This window comes from Paroedura picta, chromosome 2, assembly GCF_049243985.1.
Source record: "Paroedura picta isolate Pp20150507F chromosome 2, Ppicta_v3.0, whole genome shotgun sequence".
Classification (NCBI taxonomy): Eukaryota; Metazoa; Chordata; class Lepidosauria; order Squamata; family Gekkonidae; genus Paroedura; species Paroedura picta.
In genome coordinates this window covers 110,649,160-110,675,255 of record NC_135370.1, presented here as the reverse complement: position 1 = coordinate 110,675,255, position 26,096 = coordinate 110,649,160, and the positions used below count along the sequence as shown (strand labels likewise).

General features: G+C 42.8%; 1 protein-coding gene and 1 long non-coding RNA gene across 10 annotated transcripts in view; one reads left to right on the top strand and one right to left on the bottom strand.

The window, feature by feature from the left end:
* E2F8 (E2F transcription factor 8) overlaps nt 1-10,989 on the bottom strand; it is a 28,110-nt gene extending 17,121 nt beyond the window's left edge. For 2 of the 9 annotated variants that reach the window (XM_077322046.1, XM_077322053.1), the window contains exons 1-6: nt 10,583-10,666; nt 8,772-8,889; nt 6,326-6,586; nt 5,862-6,018; nt 669-974; nt 154-315 (exon numbers count right to left, since the gene is read on the bottom strand). In XM_077322046.1, the coding sequence (XP_077178161.1) occupies nt 154-315; nt 669-974; nt 5,862-6,018; nt 6,326-6,586; nt 8,772-8,789 (904 nt within the window). In that variant the 5' untranslated portion in view covers nt 8,790-8,889; nt 10,583-10,666. Of the gene's footprint in view, nt 1-153; nt 316-668; nt 975-2,288; nt 2,352-5,861; nt 6,019-6,325; nt 6,587-8,771; nt 8,890-10,205; nt 10,357-10,582 lie in introns of those variants that run through there. The other 7 variants (XM_077322050.1, XM_077322048.1, XM_077322047.1 and 4 more) reach the window with 7 other exon arrangements.
* LOC143830119 (uncharacterized) overlaps nt 10,687-26,096 on the top strand; it is an 80,823-nt gene continuing 65,413 nt past the window's right edge. Inside the window, exon 1 of the long non-coding RNA XR_013228356.1 lies at nt 10,687-10,915. This is a non-coding gene — a long non-coding RNA (uncharacterized LOC143830119). The remainder of the gene's footprint in view (nt 10,916-26,096) is intronic.

Sequence of the window (26,096 nt, the reverse complement as noted above, 5' to 3'; positions counted from 1 at the left end):
ATGCAATGTATTTGTTTGGGAAAGTGGGAATTATTTTAATTTTGTGGATTACAAAAAAAAGTGAGCAACGTCTCTCTTTTTTAAGACAGAAGCTCAAACCAAATACAGTATAGGACACACAGACGCATATAAGTTGCAGTTTCTCTTACTTACTTTTAAACTTGCTTTTATCTAAATTCTCAGCATGGTCTTCACCAATCAAAACTTTAGCAGCAGTTTCAAGATTCACAACTTGAGGGACTGATACAAGGAACAACATCACAAATTTCTGACTCATCACTCTTAATGACTTGTCTTTACGACTGTTTACTGAAGCTGCACAAAGACACAAGATAAACACATCTTTATCTTGAAGCCACTCCAAGCTTTAACAATAATGTTCTATCTCGCTTAGACTGCACCTCAAATACTGTTACTATGCCACTTCCATTCTTTTCAATGGCTCTTATGTTAAGATAGAACACTGAAAAAGTGAGCAGTAACTCATACCCTACCACAAATTTTGTTAGTCTTTAAGGTGCTACTAAACATTTACTCATTTCTACTGTTAAGATCACACTTGGTGGAATGCATCCATTTTTTATACGTTTAAAACGCACAAAAAAATCAAGTTTCATGAAATAGGAAAGAATTAACATAAGAACTATGGAAACCCAGCAAACTATTACCTCCTCGAAACTCCATCCCAGGAAGTTCAACAAAGCTCATATCCATATAGTTGCTTGGAATATCCTGCTTCGCCATCAACTCAGTCCTCTGATCATTCTTCTCAGGCTCTTCTTCACATTCTCTTTTTTTAATCAACTGAATTTGCTGCAGGTACTTGTTCTCCTCAGCCACTTTTTTCAAAACCTGTAGTGTTCTTTTAAGATTATGACATCCATGCCAAGCATATTTGTTTTTGGCTAGCCGGTTCACCATATGAAGACTTTCTAGAACATTCATTATGTCATATATGCGCCTGCGTTCAACATCTAGAAGGAAAATAAAACGTTTCTTTGATTACAGAGAATGTTGCAATAATAATTACATTTTAAAGTCTCAGTGTTAAAGAATTATACCATGCAGTAAACAGGATCCTGATTACTTAATATTTATTTTATGTTATTTATTGTCTTTCTCCCTTGATGTTGATATAACATTTCTATAGGGAGCTCATTATACATCAGCATATAAATACTTATTTAATATGAAATTAAGAACAACCTTCACAGCTAAACGTTTTTAAAATTATAAGGTCCACTCACATCCATTGACAGATGTCTACCCTTTTCAATTAAACCTTTACACAAAAATACAGCTATTAAGAGTCAAATGTACTCCCCAAGGCCACTCAACAGATATAATTAACTCTGGAAAGGGAGTTAAGCAGGGCTGTATCTTAGCCCCGCTCCTTTTCAATTACTTTAAAAATGATATCGGTCGAACTCTGAAGAACCCAAGTTTCCACCAAAAATTGGGGAAAGATGGATCTCACTGCTACTATATGCTGATGACTTAGCCTTATTTGTCAGAACCCCTATAGGTCTGAGAAGAGCCATAACAACTTTAAACACCTGTCAATTGAATAGCCTAGTTATTAACCATGATAAGAGATGATGTGGTAAAAGACCAAAATCTCATGTTTGGAGACTAAATGGGACTCTAATAGAACAGTTCCAACAGTATAAGTATCTTAGCATTATTTTCCAGACAACTTATGCGAGATCTGCTCATATCAACAACATCTCTCTAAATGCACAGAAAAGTTAGGATCAAGACAGGAATAGTCAATGTTTAGTCCAGGCTTTGGATAGCTAACTTTATATTCTGGCTAAAATTGCTTTTCCAACAGCAGGGTCTTGCAAGTTTGTTACAGGCACTTTTGTTGCACCTTGGCAAATTGCACTCACTAAAAAGCTGTGCTTCTATGGTCTCTCACATCAACTGATTCTGACCATGGGTTATGACAAGGCTATAGAGCTTGTTAAGACAAGGGTGATAGAAGTAGAGAGGCAACATGACCTTAACAATATTCAGGATCCACTTTTTAGGAAAGATCTTTTAATCAGTAACACCTTGATGCAATACCTAATAAAAGCTGCAAACCCCAAGCACAGGAGATCCTTCACCCTCCTTCATTACAATACCCTACCCTCTGCATACTTGAGTGGGAAATTTGATGGATTCCCAGTCAAGAAACAGCTCTGTATATGCAATGAGGGTCAAGTTGAGACTACAAAACACATCTTATTTGTGTGCAAATTATATAATCATATTCACACACATGCATTAGTACCAATGCTTACAGAATGAACTTGTGGCCTGAGAAAACATCGTCTGCAAAAACAAAGCAGCTAGATTTGCTTGGCTAGCTCCTAGAAATAGGAAACATTGGGTTACTAATGGAAAGGTATTCTAAGTATACCAATAGATTTGTAGAGTGTTCATAACTATTTAAGCTACTTAGGCTAGTAGCTTTTATGGTGTGTTTCTTAATCTTGTATTAAGTCCATCTATTTGAATTGTTTTACTATCATGTCTCATTTTACTTTTGTATTTTATTGCTCTATGATAAAGTCCACTCAATATTTTAGATGATTTGAAAGATCCAAGAAGTTACTTGTCAAAGGAAAGTTCAGTTTTTTACTTTAGAGAAAATATATGTCCCTAATACACAGCAAATAAATGTATACGATTCCCCAATTTCAGAGGCTAATGACATTTGCTAAAAGTGAGATGAAAATAGCAATGGAGTCAGTTGAAATAAAACATTTAATCCTGGTAAAACAACACACTCTCTTTTAATACAACTGATGGCTGTATAGAGATTTTTCAATCTGACAAAAATAAATCAAAGGCATATTCAGCTCTCCTTAAATTATTCAAGAACAGATATTTTTATGCTTTCCTTTAAAATTATGCTAAAGAATTTAAGATTGCAGTTTAAGCCATAGCAGGTCACACATGCCATTTTATATCTAAATTTTTCACTTTAACATGCCTGTTGTAAACCATGGAGGTTAAGTGCACCTATTACAATACAAAGATGCAGTTGAAGATCACTGAATTTTTATCTCCTCATATTCCTGAAAACATTGGGTTGGATTCAGCTCAAGAATCATGCAAGCACCCCTGACATTCAAAACTTTCTTCTCTCCTCTTCTTCCCTGTGAAATTTGTTCTTATGCTTATGGAAGCAGTGTGGAGTAATAGCTATTGGGGTTGGGAGGGAGAAGGGGACTAAATTATTCCCTTTTGCTCCTGGGAGACTAAATTGCTGTGCTTATGCAAGATGCAGGATTTTGCGGATTTTGCCCCCTTGCTACTGCAGCCTTCCCGAGCCACAAAGCTATTACTGCACATGAGTCCCGCAGCCCCAGGAATAAACTTTGCTAAAGCTGCAGAGAGTGGAAAGCCAGGGGGGACCATTAACCATCAGCACCTCCTATCCTATACGTTACCTAGGCTAGAACCAAAGTTTCTCGGCAAAGTACTTTTATATATCTATCATCATCATCATCATCATATATTATATTATAATAAAGAGAAAGAAAATTAGTTCAGAAATAAAGTAATTTGAATTGTCTCATCAGTAATTACTGGGTTGGATCGTGGAATCTCTCAGTAAAAGCTGCTCATGGTCATAAGTCTTTCTGATTCAAACCTAGTAAAATTATTTCCTGGGTTCATGGGATTCCCATGTATTAAGGACAAGGATATGGAAGTGGGGAAGGCAAAAAAAGGATCTTCCCCCCCCCCACATACAATGCAGTCTCCCTGCCCATGAAGTTATTAGTCCAGTTAGGTCCCAGAACCCTTGGAATCAACTTTCCCATCATTAGATGGGACTGCTAAGGAAAGAAGAATATGGGAAAGGTCCCCAGTCCTTGTTCTGATAGATCACAGGAGCCAACATGTTGCATGAGTCAGTATTCAAAGAATTAAAAGTTTATGGTACACTTGTAAAAGTGAATGAACATCAAAATTTACCACACTGAAATCTAGTGGGCCAGCCACTATATTATGAAGGAGTGATGAAGTAAGAAGATAATTCTGCTGGTTTTGGTGAAGAAGCAACAAAGGTTGCTACTCATAGTTATGAATAACCATTCTGTTTGTTTTCATAAGAACATTCGTTGAACCAACAGAAGATGATATCATTTTAAAAGTCAATTTTCTATCCCACAAATGAATTAAATCATTGTTATATTGCTAGAAGTTTTATAACTTTTGAAATGAGACAAGTTAACTTATAAGAATGATAAAAACCCTGCATTGGTTTCTGCATTCAGTCTATATCCTTATTCATTCAGGACTGCATGATGATAATGTCCATGAGGAATTTGGGAATACTGGAAACAGGTTCTATGGTGCTAGATAGTAAGGAAAATGATCAATAGCCTTTGTAATCCACAGAACTAGTTCTGAGCCTCCTGGATGTGGGGAAAGCATTCAATAGAGCTAAATGGCAATTTTTGTTTAAAACTGGGATTTTTCCTGAACTCCAGTGAACACTTTAACTGTATTGTGGCCATCTGGAAGAGCATAAGAGAACTAAACTGTTGATTAATAAGCAAATACTTCACATCCTATCAGCAAACTAAGTAGAGTAAAAGGCTTTTACATCCATTGACATCAGTAGACTTAGATGCACTTAACCTGGATCAGAATTGCACTGGGATTCTTCATAAGAACATTAAATAGCTATGCTGGATAAGAATGGCCAATCTAATCCAACATTCTGTTCACACAGTGGCCAACTAACTGCTTCTAGGAAACCTACAAACAGGAAGACTTCAAAGAGGAACAAGGAAGATCTGCCCTCTGTCAACCTTATTATTTGCTTTTTTTTTACTGAACTATTTACTTCCCATTAGAGTTACTGAAAGAACAGTAGATTTGAAGCCCAAGTTAAAAATAAAATCTCACTAAATGGTAACAATACCAATTATAATCAATTTATCAGATTTTGAAATTAATCAGCCTCCCTAATAATGTATCTTAATGAAAACTTAATATAAGGAAAAGAATGTACTGAAGTTGCTAAGAGGATCAGTAATACCCATGTAATACCAAGTTTATGAATGACAATACTAGTTTTGATGCCTCTTTAACTGATAAAATCAATTATTTATTTGAGGCCAACATTATTTCTCTTAATAATGTTAAAGCCTATCTTAGTAAATGAGCTCGTGGATAGGTAAGATTTTGAACTGATAATTAATATTCTGTCATTTTAAAGGCTATAATGACAATACTAATTGTAATGCCAACACATCTAGAATTTCAATACTGATCTTACAAGAACCATATGAAAAGATTTGTTACTTCACCTCACAGTTGATATAAGCTACTAGAATGATTCAAATGTTGTGCTGACATGCCTTTTCTTTTAGTATGTTCTACTATGCCATTAATCTGCTTAAGCAAGAATAAAAGGTGGGGTATAAATATTTTAATTAAGTATGAAAAATCCTACTTATTGTTATAAATCAAACATTTATTACAATGCTTGTATGATTACAGCTCTTGAAGCTTGAATCAATACCAGAAGATGGCCATTCATGCCCTTGTAACTGTTTGAATGGTCTATGAACGGTTTAACTGTCTGTTATTTTTATTCCTGCAACTTCACAAAAGCCCCTGTTATTCAGTCTGAACTTCTCAATGACAAGAAAGGGAACCATTTTAAAAGCTTGTCCATAAGAACAGGATAAGATGTGTTTTGAAAATGGTAAAACACTATAACCATGATTGGTTTGAACAAGACTTGTTGATCTAATAAGCATACTTTAATATAAAACCTCTAAGCATTTCATAGCACATATCAGGCCTCATTTCTAACATGGATAAACATCAAAGCCCATCGTCAAACTTACTAAGCTCTTCGGCTACTTCATCAAGGCAAATTTCATTGTTTTCAGAAGGGTTGGGATAATGAGGATAGTGAGCTAAAAATTTGTGACACAGCAATCCCAAACTTTTCTCTTTACGGCTTGGTTGTGATTTTTCATATTCATCGCATGATAAATGGTCCTATATACAAAAAAGAGAAACACCAATGGACAAAGACTTATAAACAAATATTAAGATTTGACAGATTTAGTGCGAACATCTGTGATGAATGACTAATACCAAGTGCCTTTTCAGACACAAGCAGTGAGCCAGTGTCTGCTATATAGAAGCTATAAACCCTAAAAATAGCTGGCAGTCCAGATTTGAAATTCACACCAGAGACTGGAATTAAGAGACATCACTTGCCTAGCAACTTCTCAAGTATATACTTAAGAATAGGAAGTTGACAAGTACATTTGTAATGAAACAACAAACAGAAATATTTTGCCTCAAGAGTTTCAGTTCTGCTGTCCATTACTTTTTTTCTCCGTTCACGATTTCTAATCTCAGGACTAGCTGCGCTGATCAGCATTTTCAGGTTAGCCGTTGGTGTCCATGGATCTACAGGAGATATTTCATTAGGCTTTGGCGGTGTCCTCAGATGGCAAGAAGCAGCAGGCTGGATCTCTGCTAAGAACAAGTTGGAAGTGGCTTTTTGTTTCAGAGGAGTTTTCACTCGGTTTTCATGTGGTTCAAAAGGCTTGTTTTCCTGAGCCGAAAACAGAAAAGAGTGTGATTCAAAATCAAGCAAATCTGTTGCTATTATTTATTTAATTTATTAATTAGATTTATTACCTGCTACCGGTAAAATCCTATAAAAACCCCATTAAAACTTTGGACACAAACATACAGTAAAATCAGACTCCTAAAAACACCCATAGTGGTATACAACCCCCCTAACCTCTCCCAAAACACCTACACAGAGGAGTGGGAAGAGGGAGCCTAGATGAAAAATTCTAGATCGCTTACCCTCTTAGCACCGGGGGGCACATCAGATCTTACTCACCACGCCGGCCTCAATCATAAAACTGGCGGATGAGCTCCATTTTGCAGGCTCTGCAGAATGCCAGAAGCTCCTGCAGGTCCCGCAATTTCTCCAGGAGCTCATTCCACCAGGGAGGGGCCAAGACTGAAAAGGTCCTGGCCCTGGTTGAGGCCAGGTGTGCCTCCCTGGGGACAGGGACCACCAATAAGTTGGTACCTACCGAGCGTAAAGCTCTGCAGGGGGCATAGGGCAAGAGTGATCCCTCAGATATGTGGGTCCCAGACTGTGGAGGGCCTTAAAGGTCAAAACCATAACCTTGAAACAGATTTGGGCAGCAAGAGGTAAACAATGCAGCTGCCTCAGCACAGGCTGGACATGGGCCCTCAAAGATGTCCCTGTGAGGACCCTAGCATCTACATTCTGCACCAGCTGCAATTTCTAGGCCAAGGGCAGGCCCACATACAAGTTACAGAAATCTATTCTGGAGGTGACCGTCGCATGGATCACCGTGGCCAGGTGTTCAGGGGATAGATAGGGTGCTAGTAGCCATGCCTGGCAAAGATGGAAGAATGCCTGGCAAGCTACCTTCTTGATATGTGCCTCTAGAGTTAATGAGGCATCAATGGTCACTCCCAAATTTCTGGCCTGGGGTGCAGACACCTCACAGGGTGTCTGTTGCGGGGAGTGGAAAGGGAAGGCGACTGTAAGCCGCTTTGAGACTTCTCTGGGTAGAGAAAAGTGGCATATAAGAACCAACTCTTCACTTTTAGTTTGTCTCTCCTCTCTCTTAGTATGTTGAAATGTCTTCTTTCGTAATGCAGAAAGATAGCATTTCCCATTTACCTTCTACCACATTATGTGGGACTGGATTTAGGAATGAATTGTTTTTTAGAGAGAAACAATATAGTACGGCTTCCCTCTGCAGAATACTTCTCTCCATAAAGTGTTGGAAAATTTATCTGTGTTCTGGCGTCCGAGGTATAATGCTAGTTTTAAGGCAGGGGCATTCAGATTCCTTTAATTCTCATAGTCCCCTCCTTCTGCAACCCAAAACGTTCCTGGAGATTCCTTCTGCCCTTAGCATTTTGGGGATGAAGTAAGAGGAGATGAATTCACAATGCATCAGTAAATAGATCTATCCACAGCACTGCTCCACCTGATCCATCTATGTGTTTTGCTCCTATGTCTAGTATTATCATTTGCCAAGTTCATTTTTTAAAACAACAATGATCTCCAAGACCCAATCAAGACCAAGACCATACGTATGATAAATAAATCAGGCAAAAATGTAAATGTATTCTGAATAATAATATGTATTTTTTCTTGCTGGATTTTAAAGATGCTTAATCTCTGGTGATGGTATACATTTAGATATGGCGTCACTGTTTTTGTAAATATTTGGTTCTATTTTTAATACAAATTCTTTTATTCTTTTTGTATATTTGGTGAATTTCTACAAGAAAGTTTTATTTCCCCCTTGTAGTTATTCATTGTATATCTTGCAATGACCATTTGTCTGCCTTCTGCAACAAACTCTATCTGGGAATGCTATTTTTGAGTTAAACATAGTTGTTAGTGAAATAATACCTATGCCTAATTAATAGAACTCAATGTCCAGTTATTGCAGCACCCTCTCATAACCTTTGCAAATGGAAGAATGCCACAGCATTAATACTTAGAACAAGATGTTTGACTCCAAGAGAGGTAGCTGTTCATCAAAAGACCAAAAGTTGCATATTAACTGACAGCAGCTCAGCAGAACAGGTAACACAGCTGCCTCACCTGTTCTTGAATAGGACAACTGCAGCCTCATGAACAGATTTCTCTGGCCTATGCAAGGGTAACATTACTGGCACTGAAAACTAAATGGAGGAGAATACAAGAGTTTTAACAGCAACAAATAACTTACTTTGTCTTCAGTGTTCATTTTGCCACTGTAAATTTCTTCCTAATTCACATTTACTTCAGGTATGGAACTGCTCTTAAATAGTCCATGTACTTTGTGGTTGTGCAGCATTTCAACCATTCTGAGAGAGAGGGGGGGAAATGTAAAAGTCACCTTGGGAGCAAGATGAGATGACATCTCAATAACAAGGACAATAGGAGAGAAATGTGATTAGAGCTGGTGGAACAAAGCTGAATTAGGAAGTGGCGCAAGACCGCTTAACAGTGAACAAATTGCAACACAACCTACACTCAGAAGCCATTACCACAGAGTTTTACAGGACCAACTCTATAGTAAGTGTGCTTTGATTATTCAGTTGCAAACCTCCCTGCTTCACCATTTTTTCTGATAATATTCCATACTTCTCATTCACAGGCACTTCTTTTTTCTGAAGTTCATTGCTCAGATTCTTTAAATCTTAAACAATGCTGAATTTAGACTCATGCATTCTTTGGTATAATTTGCTGGGAATTGAAAACCTCACATCATGATCATGTTGTGACAAAGTGAGCAGGTAAAAGTAAATAAAGGAGCATACTTGTGAAAATGGTGAACAGGCACAGAAGAATGTGCAAATTCAGCCTGAAAATAGGAGAGCTCAAATAATTTGTATGGTGGGTGGAAAATGACTAGGAATGACATACAACTGCTGTATTGCCCAGTTACAGGAACATCTGTACCTAAGATACATATGCCTGCGCTTCTCTCTAAAATGTAATAAATGTGTCATTTCCTTGCACAAACAGCTACAGCAAGTTGAACCAGAAACTCCTAGGCAGTGCACACACTCTTGAAGATTACAGGAGAGTTTGCACTTCCAATAATCTAGTCCAAAAGTAATTAGCCCTACCTGAACAAAATAACATGAGAGCTGGCCCATTCAGACTGTTAACTCCCAGGAAAGGGTTCTTAGAATGGCACTGAACAACAGAACTACATGGTGATAGAATTTCTGTATTAATAAATAACAGAAGGCCATTCAATTAACTTTTGACACTCCAAAACAGAGCACCCATCTCGCATTGTAAGAGGTGCTGTCTGGAAACTGTCTTCTCCAGAGGGATAAAGAACCATTAAAAAAAACCCTGCATTTACCTTCTTCTTTAGTATTCAACATGCAGCTAGTTGCCCATTCAGACACAGAATAGACACAAATGTGTTTAGCTTGTTGAATCACAGGGCCTTCCCAAGAAAACATTTTGTCATGGACAGAACCATCAGTTAGATCTGGCCACACACCTTCTGGAATACCTTACAGACACATAGTGGTGATATTCACATATCCTCAAATAGTTGAGCTGGCCTATGAAGAGTCCTGGGACGCTTCAAAGACAGGCAAGTTTATTGTGGCACATACATTGGCAGTCAAGAGCCTGATGCAACAAATTATGTTTTTACCTTAAAATTAATATTTACAAACATAAGCACCACCATTTTGTTATTTCCCACTGTCAGCTTATCTTCTGGATGGGATCTGGATGGACTAGCGAACAATTTACAAAATATGCAAGGTGAACGACCAGGAAACTCAAACTGCGCTCAGGAACGCCATACTTAAGCATAGTTCCACTGCCCTAAGTCACTGCGCGTAGAAGGGCGTGACGGCACTGTAAGAGTGCCACAGAACGATTTATGGCACCCGATGGCACTCCCATTGCACCCAGCGAAGTCTCCCACCCTCCCGTCTCTGAGAAGTCCATTTTTCTGCCCCCGCGCGCGCTCTTCCCTCGTGCCCCACAACCCCCCCTGCCCCCGTGGCTTCCCTGCTGACTCACCTCCTGCCCGCCCACCACAAGACTCACTTCCAATCCCGGAATTCGCGCGCGCTCCTGAGCCCGAACTACCCTAGACTCCACCCCCACCTGCCATGCCAAGCAGACGGCGCCGCTGATTGGCTGCTGGAGGCAAGGGGCGGTGGCTTTCCAGGATCCAGTTTAAAACGTTTGGCGCCACCAACCCCGCGAACGGAATCCTTGCTCCCTTCCAGTGACCTCCAGTCGTACTACTCCGCTTCTTCTTCCAGTGCCGGGAACTCCAGGGTGAGGGGCCACCACTGACCTAAGCCGGCTGCCCTGTGCGCCTAGAAACGAGTCCCTCGCCTGGTCACGGTGAGCGATTTGAATTTGGCCCGAGGCAGCAGGCGACGGGCGGAAAGAGGGCGTGGCCGGGCTGCCGAGGAGGTAGAGCGCCAAGCCAATCATATCACAGCGGGCTTCCTGTTCTAGCCAATCGTCGACGTTCTTTGTCCGATTTCGCCTGGGAGGGGACGTTCGGCGGCGTTGAGAGTTCTTTCGGCCGAAGTTCTTAGAAGTTTGGCGCGCGCGATGGGCGCGAGAAAAGGCGGGGGAGCAGTTCTGAGCAGCTCTGCCTGCCAGGGACGGGCGGTCCTCCTCTCTGCCGTTCAGCCCAGTAGGGTTTGGCCCTGTTCCCTGGAAGACCAACCTAATATTCAGTTTTAACAGTCCAGGTTAACTTTGGCTGCGTGTGACGAAAGGAAAAGCGCATAGCAGCCCGAACAGAGCCTCTCCTTTGCCCTGCTGCTGCTGAAGAAGCCTTCCCCTTGCAGTTCAAGTTAAGTAGCAGGTCCTTCACCGGGGCAGTCTCGGGCACCTGACTCTTAAAAAATATATAAAAAGGAAACCTTTCCCTCTTTTGTTAGGTCGGGGGAATGGTAGAGGACAGGAAGGCCTGGAGGATCATTGCCCATGGGGTCGCGATGGGTCGGACACGACTTCGCACCTAACAACAACAACAACAAAACGCTAGAATAACTGAGTGACACCGAAACTCAACACACAGAGCTGACTTCCCATCCCCATCCTGACCCTTGTTAGTTAGGGTAAAGGGCGCCTGTTAACTTAAGGTCATGTCACGTAACATATATTGAACGCATGTGCAACCCATGCACCTTTGTTTTTCTAAGGCAGGTGCATGTAAGGTGACCAGACTGTCCCACTTTTGGAGGGACATCTGGGGGTACCTGGCAAATTGTAAAGGTAAAGGTATCCCCTGTGCAAGCACTGGGTCATGTCTGACCCTTGGGGTGACGCCCTCTAGCGTTTTCTTGGCAGACTCAATACGGGGTGGTTTGCCAGTGCCTTCCCCAGTCATTACCGTTTACCCCCCAGCAAACTGGGTACTCATTTTACCAACCTTGGAAGGATGGAAGGCTGAGTCAACCTTGAGCCGGCTGCTGGGATCGAACTCCCAGCCTCATGGGCAAAGCTTTCAGACTGCATGTCTGCTGCCTTACCACTCTGCGCCACAAGAGGCTATTTGGCAAATTGTACTTATGTTGAAAAGAGCCTCTTGTGGCGCAGAGTGGTAAGGCAGTGGTAAGGCTATTTGGCAAATTGTACTTATGTTGAAAAAAGCCTCTTGTGGCGCAAAGTGGTAAGGCAGCCGTCTGAAAGCTTTGCCCATAAGGCTGGGAGTTCAATCCCAGCAGCCGGCTCAAGGTTGACTCAGCCTTCCATCCTTCCGAGGTTGGTTAAATGAGTACCCAGCTTGCTGGGGGGTAAACGGTAATGACTGGGGAAGGCACTGGCAAACCACCCCGTATTGAGTCTGCCATGAAAACGCTAGAGGGCGTCACCCCAAGGGTCAGACATGACTCGGTGCTTGCACAGGGGATCCCTTTACCTTTACCTTTTACTTATGTTGAAATTAAAAATATATATTACAATACTATTTTCGTGTTCTATGCATTCTATGAAACTTTTTGTTGCTCCATATAGACCAAATTTTTAATCAAGAACCCCCCCCCCCCCCCCCCAGTCAGTGGTGTCCCACTTTACCAATGTTAAAATCTGGTCACCTTAGGTGCATGGGATCATGCACCTACAGCTGAATGTATAATTGAAATCCCATCCACATCAACCCAGGGATTGTTCCCTGGCTTCATTTGTTAAGCAAATGTGTTGGCGCTTTCTTACAGAGTTATGCACGTACATGTGGAATGCAAGTGAAGGCGGTGAGTTCCTCCGAATATTTGAATGTAAATTTGATTATTTAAAAATATTTTTTGTTTTATCACTGCTGTATTGCAAGCAACCCTAAACCCCCCCAGGGTAGGGCAGTATACAGATTTGAAAATAGATAAACATCTGAGTAAGCTACAGTCTTTGAAGGTGGTGAGCTGGGGGATAATACTAGTTGCACATTGCACATCAACTGATCTTTGTTTAAAATCTGAGAGCCATAGGTGAGGACAGAGTATTGATTCAGGACAGAGAGATCAGGTTTCAAATTCTTGGCCTTGGGTGAATGACTGTTCACCTACCTAAGGGCTGCCAAGCCTTGATCTGGATGGCCCAGGCAAGTTGTTAGATCTCAGAAGACAAGCAAGGTCAGCCCTGTTTAGTCCTTCAAGAAAGACCGGGGTTATTACACAGAGGCAGGAAATGGCAAACCACCTCTGTTCATCTCTTGCTTTGAAAATCTGTTGAAAGGGCACCATAAAGTGGTTGTAATTTGATGGCACTTTTCACAGCTGCCAATTCTGAATTGGAAAATTCCTGGAGATTTTGGGCAGGGGGGGGCAGGAGGTTCATGCCATAGAGTTAATCTCCAAATCCCATTTGATGTCTGGCCTCAGGGTTTGTTGTAATGCTAAATAGAGAAATGTCTGTATATTCTGCCTTGAGTTCTTTGGAGGAAACAGAGGGGGGGGGATAGGTCAGCTGCTCCTTAGGAGATGTTTTTCCCTTAGTTCCTACCCTGGAGCCCAAAAACATTGGTGCAGCTGAAGTTATGTTTTTGTGTTCTTTAGTAATAGTCTTTGAGTACAAACAACAAAGTGTACCACTTTAAAAAGTACTTACTTCTAGAAAACACTTGGAATAGATGCAGAGTCCTGAATTCCTCACAATATATATAGCTGCAAAACAGCAAGATAGTACTTGTTATACAAGGAAAAGAGCAGTTTGAAGTAACTAAATCCATAATCCTAAAAACAATTTCCTGAAGATCTCTTCAAGATTGCTCTCTGTATGTTGCTTATGCTTCAAATAACTATAATTAATCTTCCTTAACCTTAACCTTTTTCTTTGGAAATGTTATTGGCAAATTTGATTTGTGTTTGGATTGCACTTTCTCTAATTTCTTGACCACATCCTCCCCACCAAGCTGGCTTGGTGCAGTTTGCAACAATCTTAACTTTAAAATCAACCCACAATAAAATAAATACAATAACATATTTTTAATTATCATTTTTAAATGATAAAATGCTTTGAAAACCCATTGGAAGGCCACCATAAATTGGCTGCAATTGGATGGCACTTTCCATAACTGCCAGATCTGGATCGTAAAAAAATAGTCTGTCATTCTGCCATTGTATTCAGATATCATCCTCATCATCATCTTTATTCTTATTTCTCGCCCTTCCTGGTAACTTGGGACAGGCTAAAGGTAAAGGTAAAGGTATCCCCTGTGCAAGCACAGAGTCATGTCTGACTCTTGGGGTGACGCCCTCTAGCATTTTCATGGCAGACTCAATATGGGATGGTTTGCCAGTGCCTTCCCCAGTCATTACCGTTTACCCCCCAGCAAGCTGGGTACTCATTTTGCCAACCTCGGAAGGATGGAAAGCTGAGTCAACCTTGAGCCGGCTGCTGGGATTGAACTCCCAGCCTCATAAGCAAAGCTTTCAGACAGCTGCCTTACCACTCTGCACCACAAGAGGCTCTTTTCAGGACAGGCTACAATATATTAAAATAAGCCATTCTTAAAACCAGTATAAATATTATTAAGCATTTAAAACATTCTATTGTCTACATACAGCCTCATTTCAATAAAATTTGGGGGATTCCAGTTCTTTCTTAGAAGCAGGGGAGTTGGTCTTCCTTCTGTTCTTTTTGGTAGTGAGGCCAACTCTTCTTGATGCTGTATTGGGTGTTTTGTCTGGCCTCAGCCGTAGGCCTTGTGGAACAGCTCTGTTTTACAGGCCTTGCAGAACTGATTAAGGTCCCTGATCTCCTTTGGCAAAGCATTCCAACAGGCTCGGGTAAAGGCCAAAAAGGCCATCGTCAAGGCCAGTCTCACTTCTTTTGGGCCTAAGCAAATTTTGGTCAGCTAACCTCAATGCTCTTTTTGGGGGGTGAGGCATGGAAGAGGCCTGTCCCAGACTATTAGGGCTTTAACAGTTAATTTAAAAACCTTGAACCTCATCCGATATCAATTCTTGGCGCCAATGCACACAATGCATATGTGTTCTCCACTGGGTCCTTGTGAGGATCCTAGCCACTGCATTTTGAACCAGTTGAAGTTTCCTGAGCAGTCTCAAGGGATGCCCTGCATAGAGTAAATTGCAGATCTAGTTGAAGGATGGCTGTCCATTAACAGCTAGGTATCCTCACTGTCCCTACATCAACTGGGTGGGGTGGCACATGTAGATGTTAAATAACATCAGAGAGGATTGCCCCCTGCAGGACCCCACACAGGACAGCCTGACACTGAGACGTGATTTCTCCTAGCACCACCCTCTGTCCCCAACCTTGGAGAAAAGGACTGCAGCCATTTAAGGACTATGTTTCAAATCCCATGTCAGCTAGACAGTGAACCAGAAGGTTGTGATCAATCATGTCAAATGTCACCATCAAGTTTAGCAAGAACAGCTGTGCCAACTCAGTTTTCTCCAGAGGTCATCTGTCAGGGTGACTAGAGCCATCTTGTGCTGCCCTGCCAGGCTGCACACCAGTTACCAATTAATTACACCCTCAGCCAGAAAGCCGAGCCAAAATCATTAGGCAGAGTCCAAAGTCCAGTCTGAAGGGTCAAAAGCTGAGGGAGTCAATCCACCAAGGGAGATGGGGTGGGGGCAGAGTTATAAGCCAGGCCAGGTTCATATACCGAAGAGTGTCCCAAAGCCATACCATTCTTAAGTAGCTAGGGAACAGTGTCAAAAGCCAAGCTAGAATCAAGCCAGAACGGAGTCTATGAGAAGTAAGGAAATAGGAATGAAGCCAAACCAAAGTCAGGACCTAGGAACAAAGTCAAGCCAGCTGAAGTCAGGAACCAGGACTGAAGTCAAGAGTCAAAACCAAAGTCAAAGACCAGGAATGAAGTCAAGGAGTCAAGCCGAAGCCAGCAACAAGGAATGAACCAGCACAGCTTCATCATAGGGAACTGGAACATTGGCCGTCTTGGCAGACTAGCAGAGGACACATGTGTTGTACCCATGAAGAGGCTTGTCCCAAGTCCCTCCTTAAGTACAGCTTGGCTGGGTGGAGTAGCCTTCAGTTCAAGGGCTTGCAGCTGGGCCTAGTCTTTTTCCGAGAAGGTGGCTTCAGCAGCGCCCCATCAGGGCTGATAGCATGCTGATAGCTGAGCTGAGCTGACAGGTGTCAGGCTTGCACACTAGCACCGTCACTGCTGCTGTAGTGAGTCATCCAGATTACATGGGACCTTCCCTCTGGGTCTCAAGGGTGCTGGAAGGTGAGACTGGGTAGGAACCTGGCTGGGACCAGGCTGTTTGTCATCTAGATGCAATCCTTGATTGCAGGGTCTTCAGGCAGCACAAGGAGTATTTGGCCTGGGCAGTGCACCTGAGTCAGCTATGGCCTCTGGAGCACCCTCTGGTGTGGGCATTGCACGTCTTGACCGTTTGGCCAGACTGGAAGTTAGACTGGAAAAGGTTAAGTGCTGACGTCTCTTCAAAGAACCCCTGCAGCTGATCTACGACCACCCATTCTACTACTGTATCCAGAAACACTAGATGCGAGACTGGGCGGTAGCTGGCTGTATTGGAAGGATGCAGCTCTTGTTTTTTCAACAGTGGCCTAACCATGGCCTTTATCAGCTTCTCCAGAAATATCTCTAACTTTAGGGACAAGTTGATAATATCCTGTAAAGCAGTGGTTCTCAACCTTCCTAATGCCGTGACCCTTTAATACAGTTCCTCATGTTATGGTGACCCCCAACCATAAAACTATGCAAGTGTTCTTTCACACCATGCTGATCTTGCTCTTTTCTGCTGCTCCAGACAGACGAACGCTCTATCTCCAGCCAAGCTGCTCGCCCTGCCACGACCCCTGTGAAAGGGTCATTCAACCCCCAGGTTGAGAACCACTGCTGTAGAGAGACCCAAATCTCTTCACTATAGGCTTTCACCTTTCATAGGGACATGGGTCAAGATTGTAAAAGATGCCCTGCAGAGTCAAACTAGTGGTCCTTCTAGTCTACCTTCACATAGTGGCCCAAGGGTTGCCCCGGAGAGTCAATAAACAAAGCACAGAGACCAAGGTCTCCACTACATGTTGCTTTTTACTGCCATAATCCAAAGGTTCCACAGAATTTGCAAAATGGAAATGTTAAGGAGAATATTTATATAAAGGGATTTGAACTATAGTGTTCAAAAGAAGCGGTGCAATATTGAAATACGTGGAGACAACTGAGCCATAGGATCAGCTAGAGTCAGACACAACTGAACAGCTAACATCATCATCATGACGGAACAGTTCAAGAGGGTATTTTTGTATTGGAAACAGGATTACTGTATACTGCAATGATTATCATAAGAATTACCTTAAAGGTAAAGGTAAAGGTCCCCTGTGCAAGCACCGAGTCATGTCTGACCCTCTAGCATTTTCATGGCAGACTCAATACGGGGTGGTTTGCCAGTGCCTTCCCCAGTCATTACCGTTTACCCCCCAGCAAGCTGGGTACTCATTTTACCGACCTCGGAAGGATGGAAGGCTGAGTCAACCTTGAGCCGGCTGCTGGGATTGAACTCCCAGCCTCATGGGCAAAGCTTTCAGACGGCTGCCTTACCACTCTGCGCCACAAGAGGCTCATAAGAATTACCTTACTTTTGCTGAATTGGTTTCTATCTTTGTAATTCTACTTCATTGATTATAGTATGCCTTGCCTTACACATTTTTTTGTTCACATTGTTTTTTAATTCTGTAATCTTAGTCCTATTGCTTTGCTCACTGATTGTTTTATGGTGTCTGATTGCATAGATTTACACCCTAAATCCAGCCATGATTCTCAGTGAGAAAGGCAGACTATAAGTTAAATAAATAAATAGTCAGCATGGCTATTAGCTATGGATGGTTCTATCCTTCAAAAATTTGAATAATGTCCTTTCAAAGTCATCTAAGCTAGTGGTGAACACTATATCCATGGACAATTTATTTGTTAAATTGCACAATTCTTGTCTAGAATCTTTTACCTATTGCCTGAGTAATAGTACTATTGTAGAGAAAGTTCTGTCTGTCCACTTTCTCTATCTCATTCACAATTTATAAGCCTCTGCAAGTAATCTTTTTTGTGAACTGAAACTCTCCAGCCTTTCTTCATAGGAAAGGTACTCCAGCCCCTTAGACATTCTCTTATCTGCATTTTTTGTGCTTTGCAGTTACTTTTTTGAGGTATAGCAGCTGAAACTATCTTTAAACCGCTCCTGTGGAACGGATTAAATAATCGGGTAAGGGCACCTAAGGAGGGCCCTGTCCGTGATGAGGAAGGGTGCCGATAGGCCCCTTCCTCATTACTGACAATCGGAGGGCCCTATTGGCAGGCGCGAAGAGCCTGCCGATTGGCCTCTCCGATTGTCAGTCCGGCGGCAAGGGACCAATCGTGAGCCACACACAGCGTGGCTCGCAGTTGGTCCCTTGCCGCCGGACTTACCAGTTGGGAGGCACAAAGCGCCTCCCAACCCCCCCCCCAACTGGCCCGCATCCGAATGACCGGCGCCATTTTCTGCCTGCCGGTCCGCCCGCAAAGGACCCTTGCTGCCGGCCTGCACTCCAGGAGCCCCTGCCTCCCCAAAACGGCCCATCTCCCCAACGCCCCACACACCTCCCTACCGCCTGCAGCCACTGCTTGCCCTCCTGACACAGCTGCGACAGCACCCGACCCGGCGCTGCCTTCCCCCGTGGCACTGGCCCCTCCGGCACCCGCGCCAGCACCGCGCCCGCCTTTGCCCGCCATTCACAGCTCGCCGCCAGCCCGCAAAGCCTCCAGCTGGTGCTCCCGCCCGCCGCCACGCCTGCAACGATGCGCCCGCCCCAAATGGCGCCGGCCACCCCAACGGCCCAGCCACTGCCTCGCCCACCAGCCACTGCCACCGCGACAGGCCGTGGCCACGACGCCTCAGACGCCGCACCGAGCACACTGTCCCTTCGCCAATCTGCCGATGACGACCACGCTCCACTGTCTGGGACGCCGCAGGTACAGCCCACACCGCCTAAACGCCCACAGGAGCCCCCAGCCGACGCGGGACCGTCTCTCCCCCCCCCTCCACGGCCTACGGTCCACGCCCGCCCGCCTCCAGGCCGCACTGCCACCCCCCCACACTCCATTGCCACCCTAGCGCCCGCTGTATTTAAGCTGCAGCGGGCTTAATTACTAGTATATAATGTTCCAAAAGGGGCTGCATCATAGATCTATATAAAATATTACAATATTGTCTGTCTTATTTTTAATTCATAGAATCATAGAATCATAGAATCATAGAGTTGGAAGGGGCCATACAGGCCATCTAGTCCAACCCCCTGCTCAACGCAGGATTAGCCCTAAGCATCCTAAAGCATCCAAGAAAAGTGTGTATCCAACCTTTGCTTGAAGACTTCCAGTGAGGGGGAGCTCACCACCTCCTTCGGCAGCCTATTCCACTGCTGAACTACTCTGACTGTGAAAAACTTTTTCCTGATATCTAGCCTATATCGTTGTACTTGAAGTTTAAACCCATTACTGCGTGTCCTCTCCTCTGCAGCCAACAGAAACAGCATCCTGCCCTCCTCCAAGTGACAACCTTTCAAATACTTAAAGAGGGCTATCATGTCCCCTCTCAACCTCCTTTTCTCCAGGCTGAACATTCCCAAGTCCCTCAACCTATCTTCATAGGGCTTGGTCCCTTGGCCCCAGATCATCTTCGTCGCTCTCCTCTGTACCCTTTCAATTTTATCTATGTCCTTCTTGAAGTGAGGCCTCCAGAACTGCACACAGTACTCCAGGTGTGGTCTGACCAGTGCCGTATACAATGGGACTATGACATCTTGTGATTTTGATGTGATGCCTCTGTTGATACAGCCCAAAATGGCATTTGCCTTTTTTACCGCTGCATCACACTGCCTGCTCATGTTTAGTTTACAATCCACAAGTACCCCAAGGTCTCGTTCACACACAGTGCTACCTAGAAGCGTATCCCCCATCCAGTAGGCATGCTTTTCATTTTTCTGACCCAGATGCAGAACTTTACACTTATCTTTATTAAATTGCATCTTGTTCTCATTTGCCCATTTTTCCATTGTGTTCAGATCTCGTTGAACTCTGTCTCTATCTTCCGGAGTATTTGCCAGTCCTCCCAATTTGGTGTCATCTGCAAACTTGATGAGTAGTCCCTCCACCCCCTCATCTAGATCATTAATAAATATGTTAAAAAGTACCGGGCCGAGCACCGAGCCCTGAGGTACCCCGCTACTCACCTCTCTCCAGTCTGATGAAACACCATTGACAACAACTCTTTGAGTGCGGTTCTCTAACCAATTCCCTATCCACCTAACTATCTGAAAATCCAGATTGCAGTCCTTCAACTTATCCATCAGAACATCATGGGGAACCTTGTCAAAAGCTTTACTAAAATCCAAGTAAATGACATCAACCGAATTTCCCCGATCCAGCAAACCTGTTACTTGGTCAAAAAAAGAAACTAGGTTGGTCTGGCAGGACCTGTTGGAGACAAATCCATGCTGACTTCCTTGGATCACCAAATTGTCCTCCAGATGTTTGCAGATCGCTCCCTTTAATATCTGCTCCATTATCTTCCCCACAACAGAGGTCAGACTCACTGGTCTGTAGTTTCCTGGGTCATCCTTCCTCCCTTTTTTGAAGATCGGAATAACGTTTGCTGTTTTCCAGTCCTCCGGGACATCTCCAGTCCTTAAAGAGGTTCCGAAGATGATGGACAAGGGCTGTGCAAGTTCTCTGGAAAGTTCTTTGAGTACTCTCGGGTGCATTTCATCTGGACCAGGGGATTTGAACTCATCCAGTGCAGCTAAATGCCTCTCGACAATCTCTCTATCCATGTTAACCTGCCACCCAGACACTATCCTTTGGCTACAGCCATCTCTAGATGTGCCTAAACACTTTGACCTGTGGGAAAAAACTGATGTGAAATAGGCACTAAGCCTTTCTGCTTTCTCTGCATCTTTCGTTAGAGTTTGTCCATCTGCACCCAACAGTGGGCCTATTGCCTCCTTGACTTTACGTTTGCTCCTCACATAACTGAAAAATCTTTTCTTGTTACAATGGGCTTCCCTGGCCAATCTTAGCTCACTCTCAGCTTTGGCCTGTCTGATGATTGATCTACAGTGCCTAGTAACCTGTAGGTACTCTTCTTTAGAGCTCTGTCCTTCCTTCCATTTCCTGAACATTTTCCTTTTCTTTCTTAGTTCCTCTTGAAGTCCTCTGTTCATCCAAATAGGCTTCTTAGAGCTCCTGCAGTGTTTTCGTATTTCTGGAATAGTCATTGATTGAGCATGCAATAGCTCTTGTTTGAGTAGCGCCCACCCTTCACATGCTCCCTTCCCTTCCAGCATTGTCGTCCATGGTATGACACTCATCATGTCTCTGAGTTTATTAAAGTTTGCCCTACGAAAATCCAACATCCGCGTCTGGCTACAAGGTCCCTTGGCTCCCCATCTCAAAAGGAATTCTATGAGGACATGGTCACTTGCCCCTAGGGTCCCCACCTCCTTCACCTCATCCACCAACTCTTGCCTGTTGTTCAGTATTAAGTCCAGTATGGCTGAACCTCTTGTGGGTTCATCTACCATTTGATAAATGAAATTGTCAGCCAGGCAGGTCAGAAACTTGCATGACTGAGGACACTTCGCATAGTTAGTTTCCCAGCACACATCTGGGAAATTGAAGTCACCCATGATGACAAGGTCCTGCCGTTTGGATATTTTCTCAAGCTGCTCACAAAGTGCAGCATCCACATCCTCTCGTTGGTCAGGCGGTCGGTAGCAGACACCAACCACCACACTGTTTGTTTTCCTCTTGCTTATTTTCACCCAGATGCTTTCCACTGCAGATATGCTCTCCTTCACTAGCATTTCCTGACAGGTAAGCCCTTTCCTCACATACAGTGCCACTCCTCCACCTCTTCGATCTATTCTGTTTTTTCTGAACAGTTCATATCCATCCACCATTACATTCCAGTCATGAGAATCATTCCACCAAGTTTCTGTGATGCCTACTAGATCATACCTTTCCATCAGCATGAGAAGTTCCAGCTCTTCCTTTTTATTGCCCATGCTTCGGGCATTAGTATAAAGACAACTGAATCCTTTTACTTTTGGTTCCCTATGAGCTGGCCTTTCCGGTTGGGCTGCCTCCGATCGTTTTCCTTCCATACAGTCCCTATGTTGATCGTCTCCTTCCCCTAGTGGCTTTAGTTTAAAGCTCTCCTGATGAATCTCCCCAGGTTCCTGCCAAACACATTCTTCCCCAGTTTCGATAAGTGCAGTCCATCAGGTGCTAGTAGGCCTTCCTCAAGAAAGCCTATCCCATGGTCCCAGAAACCAAATCTCTCCTGCCGGCACCAACTACGCAGCCAGTGATTCACCTCCATTATCTTCCTCTCCCGATGCATTCCTCTTCCCTTGACAGGCAAGATTGAAGAGAATACCACTTGTGCCCCCATTTGCTTGAGCTTCAACCCCAGATCTTGATAGTCTTTTTAAATAGGAGCGATGGTATTCAGGGACATGTCATTCGTTCCCACATGGACCATCACAAATGGGTAGCGATCCGTAGATTTGAGGAGTTTGGGCAGCCTTTCTGAAACATCTTTAATTTTCGCCCCTGGCAAGCAACACACCTCTCGGGTTAGGGGGTCGGGCCCAGCCACATGGCGATCCATTCCTCTTAGCAGGGAGTCTCCAATTACCAGTACTCTCCTTTTTTTTTCTTCTCAACTCCATTTCCTTCTGTCCCTGTGGCCTCTTCCCTTTGTCTTAGAGTTTGTTTTGGGACCTCTTCCCTTGTTGACCCTTGCACCTCCTCTGCAAGGGGATTCATTTCCTAATAATCATTAGCATTAGCATTTTAATTGCTATCCTGTATAACTGGGATGCCAGCCTTCAGGTAGGATCTGGGGATCTCCTGGAATTACAGCTCATCTACACACCACTGAGATCAGTTCCCCTGGAGAACATGGATGCTTTCAGGTTAACTTTATAGCATTATACCCCACTGAGCTCCCTGTCCACACCTTAATTTCCCAACTGGAAGCTTGCAACCCTGCCCCCTGCTAGTTGCCAGTTTGACTGGGCAACCTATTTGGTGGGTCATTTATATTCTAGAGATTCTCTGGAAGTTGCTTTTAAAGCTATAGCACTATAGTTTTGGCAGCCTCAGTGTGTTCCTTCTACAGTTTTAAGTGAATAATGAATATACAGTCATATATAGTGTTTATTTAGTTTTAAAAGATCTTACCATTCGGTGTTCATTTGTGACTTTGTGATCCATGTTAATGGCTGCATCTCTAAATCTGCAGCTGGTTGTACATGTGTATTTTCACACAGCCACGTGGGAGTTGTGAGTTTTGGTTCATTTAAGTATGTTACCCCTGCCTCTGTGGGGTGGAAGATTGATTTCAGCTATTGATTGATTTCAGCTATTGTGCAAGTATAAAAGCAGCTGCAAGATGGACAGAAATGAAACACAACTTCCATCACCAGAGCTACTGTGCAGCAGCACTGCTGATTTGGCGTGGTGATCAAGCAGGATGGCTATGAGATGAGATCTGAGCCTTAGTTCACAAGTAATTGTGGCTGTTAAAAATTGAATGTTCACTGCAAAGTTCTCAGCATTACTGACATTAGTCCCAACACCTGTTTTTCTCTTAATCATAGAATAATAGAGTTGGAAGGGACCTCATGGGTCAATTGCTGGTTCAGAATCATTGCTAGTTCAGAATCCATCAGTATATAAATTAGGACATTTTTTTGTTCCAATGCGTATCCCATTGTAAGAACAGTCCAGCTATTCTCTCTATCCAATTTTTATGTATGTATTTATTTAATTGATTTCTATACCGCCACATGGGTTTACATACAACATGGGGGATACATAATATGACCTGGCCAGTAATTTCCTGGATCTCCTTTGGACTTTTAAAATAAAAATTGGTATTACACTAGCTACTTTCCAATCATCTGGTAGGGAGGCCAGTTTTATTGACAAATTGATTATAGTGTTAAAAGATAACATTTGAGTTCCTTAAATACCACAGATATATCCCATCCAGGCCTGTTCATTTTTAATATGCTTATTGGTCCTAGAACTTCAGTTTTGCTCTGCTCTGAATGAGTTCTTCTGGCACCCTCCCGCAAAACAGCTAAACTAGCAACACAATCTTAAAGAATTAATGAGACCTGGTTAAAAACAAGTTTTATGAATCAACTGAATGAAAACTGCTTGAAAAGTATCATCATCTTAACATCCTATGACTTAGGTGCAGCTGTGCCGTAAAACCATCCGCTGAACCTGTTTTCTCAGATGTATGTGCCACTGGATTCAGTGGGGTTTACTCTATAGTTCCAAGTTGCTTGGAATTGCAGTCTAAATAGTTAGTTGTAAATACTATACTGGATCCTGAAGGCAAATATATATGTGCTGTCCTTAGATCATTTGTTTCTGAAGTAATTCCACTAATCCAAGTAACAATTTTCCAGAAATAAGTAACTTCAGAATTGCAGATTAACTAGATTAACTATGATCACAGTTCAGAACTATTCTATGAACACATTTATTATTTCAATGAAACTTGCCTCCAAGTAAGTAAACATAGGATCTGTTTCTATTGCTACAAATCTGAAGACACTTGTATAGGTAGAGCTATGTTAAAATATTTGCACAAACACCACCCAAAACATGTTTGCTAGTTGTAGTTACCCACTGGCAAAAAGTTATGGGAAATTGTACCTAAGAAAACCTGTTTGACTTGAATTTGCTGAACTGGCTATTAAGGTAGACATTGGTGAGATGATTATTTTCCTTTTTTATGCAGTGGAACACTTTAAATATTTTACTCATTAGGTGGTTTTATTGAGAAGAGACAGTTGTTTACTTAGCAGATAATTTTTGTACTGTAAGGATTGTCTTGCATGAGGATGTTGAATATATTGTCTTTATTCAACTTTCAGTACCTCCAGGGGCTCAGGATAGTATATGTGATAGTCCTCCTCCTTACAAGCAGCCCTGTGAGAAAGGTTAGCCTGCGGTAATGTAACTAGCAAAAAAATAGGAAAATAGTTCATGTTTTAGGGTTAGTTACTTTCCACAGCTCTGGCAAACAAACTGCAGAAATACTATACACTTAATTTGTTTAACAGTTTACTATAAAAATATAATATTTTATGCCATGAACTACATTATTTTAGGGTTTTAGGTTTTTATTAGTTGTGTTACACATGGCAGATCCTCTACAAGACGCCCTCTAGCATTTTCATGGCAGACTCAATACGGGATGGTTTGCCAGTGCCTTCCCTAGTCATTACTATTTTATCCCCCAGCAAGCTGGGTACTCATTTTACCAACCTCGGAAGGATGGAAGGCTGAGTCAACCTTGAGCCGGCTGCTGGGATTGAACTCCCAGCCTCTTGGGCAGACAGCTACAGACAGCATTTCTGCTGCCTTACCACCCTGCGCCACAAGAGGCACTATAGCAATATTAAAAAGCCTTTAGGTCCCCACCAAAACCAAGGGACAATTTGGGGTGGGATGACATTTAATCAGCTGCCCAATCTAATAGCCTGTTAGGCCAGGATACAAAGAATCAGGTTGCTTGCAGATGGTAAACTTAACTATAGTTAAGTGAAAATGTGCATGAGCCCAGATTGCTGGTGGCTAGAGCAAGATGAAGGAATCCAGATACCAATAAATGCCAACTACACTGTAAGTAATGAATCATACAGCCAAGCCTGGAATAAATCCCAGTTCATGCACATTTTAACTTTGGATGTTTGCCATAAATGCAGTCTTATGGTATACTATAACAAAGAAGGTATAAGGAACCCGTTAAGTTACTTGTAGTTGCATAATTAATTGATACAGGCATACAAGGCATTGCAGTAACACCATGGTGGGACACTGAAGACAAATGTTTAATTTAGGGTGTATGTTTTTTTGTGCATGCACACTTCACTAGACTCAAATTTTGTTTTATTGTTTTAGACCAGCCTTTCTTAACTTTTTTACATTCTTCAGGTTTCAAGAAACCCCAGAGGTGGCACGATAATGCACAATATGAAGAAGAAGAGTTGGTTCTTATATGCC